This window comes from Orycteropus afer, unplaced genomic scaffold, assembly GCF_000298275.1.
Source record: "Orycteropus afer afer isolate SDZICR_OR568_19922 unplaced genomic scaffold, OryAfe1.0 scaffold00093, whole genome shotgun sequence".
Lineage (NCBI taxonomy): Eukaryota > Metazoa > Chordata > Mammalia > Tubulidentata > Orycteropodidae > Orycteropus > Orycteropus afer.
This window is the reverse complement of record NW_006921680.1, coordinates 4,539,231-4,540,109: the sequence shown is the minus strand read 5'-3', so window position 1 is coordinate 4,540,109 and position 879 is coordinate 4,539,231. Positions and strand designations below refer to the sequence as shown.

The window sequence follows — 879 nt, the reverse complement described above, 5'->3', positions numbered from 1 at the left end:
TGTAAATCTTCACCCAAATCACAATAAATAAAATAAAATAAAATAAAATAAAAAAAACTACTAAGATTTAATATTTACAAAGGTCAAATTTACACAAAAACTGGATCTTCATCAAACCCAGTGATTTTGAATTTTTTAGAAATACAATAAACAATAATGTGACTAGATCTATGAGCATCTATATATACTTACCATTTTTCTGCTTGTAGATAGTCCTTTTTAGTAAAATGAATCAAAGCCTTTAGAGCATGGGCTTCAGCTAGGTCAGGATAAGAAGAGAGAAGATCTTCCATAATCTATAAAGTAGTTACCTGTCAGTTTCATATTCAAATAAAAATGACTTTTAACTTAAAAAAATGCTCAATTTAAATGTAAAAGAACACCTTTGTAGCTTCATCCAATAAGCCTTTGTTCAAATAGGCCAAGCTTCTGCAAACCAAAAGTCCTGGGATATTATTTGCATCAGAAACCTAGAAAACAATGAAAAAGAAGTGCTATACATTTCCTCTCACAAAATTCAGCATTGTTTATTTTAATGCAATAATGCCCATCGTAAAGCAGAGTTCTAAATAAAATAAAGACAGAGATCCTGCAAAATACTTAGAGTTTCAAACACATAATTAGAGAGATTAGTATAATGAACCTGCACGTACTGATCATACAGTTTCAAAATTATCAACTCAAAAATTACTAGCATTTTTTCAACTATGTTGTTGTTATTTGCTGTCGAGTCAGATCCAACTCATAGCGACCCCTCCTTGGGTTTCCGAGGCGGTATCACCATGGAAGTAGATTGCCCAACCTTCCTTCCAAGGAGTGGCTGGTGGGTTTGAACCACCAACCTTCTGGTTAGCAGTCAAATGCCTTAGGCACTACACT

At 33.1% G+C, this 879-nt stretch overlaps 1 protein-coding gene across 1 annotated transcript in view; it reads right to left on the bottom strand.

Annotated features, from left to right (window-relative positions):
* TTC37 (tetratricopeptide repeat domain 37) overlaps positions 1 to 879 on the bottom strand; it is a 184,335-nt gene that overhangs the window by 121,615 nt on the left and 61,841 nt on the right. The window contains exons 11-12 of the mRNA XM_007942549.1: positions 384 to 470; positions 193 to 296 (exon numbers count right to left, since the gene is read on the bottom strand). Of these exons, the coding sequence (XP_007940740.1) occupies positions 193 to 296; positions 384 to 470 (191 nt within the window). The remainder of the gene's footprint in view (positions 1 to 192; positions 297 to 383; positions 471 to 879) is intronic.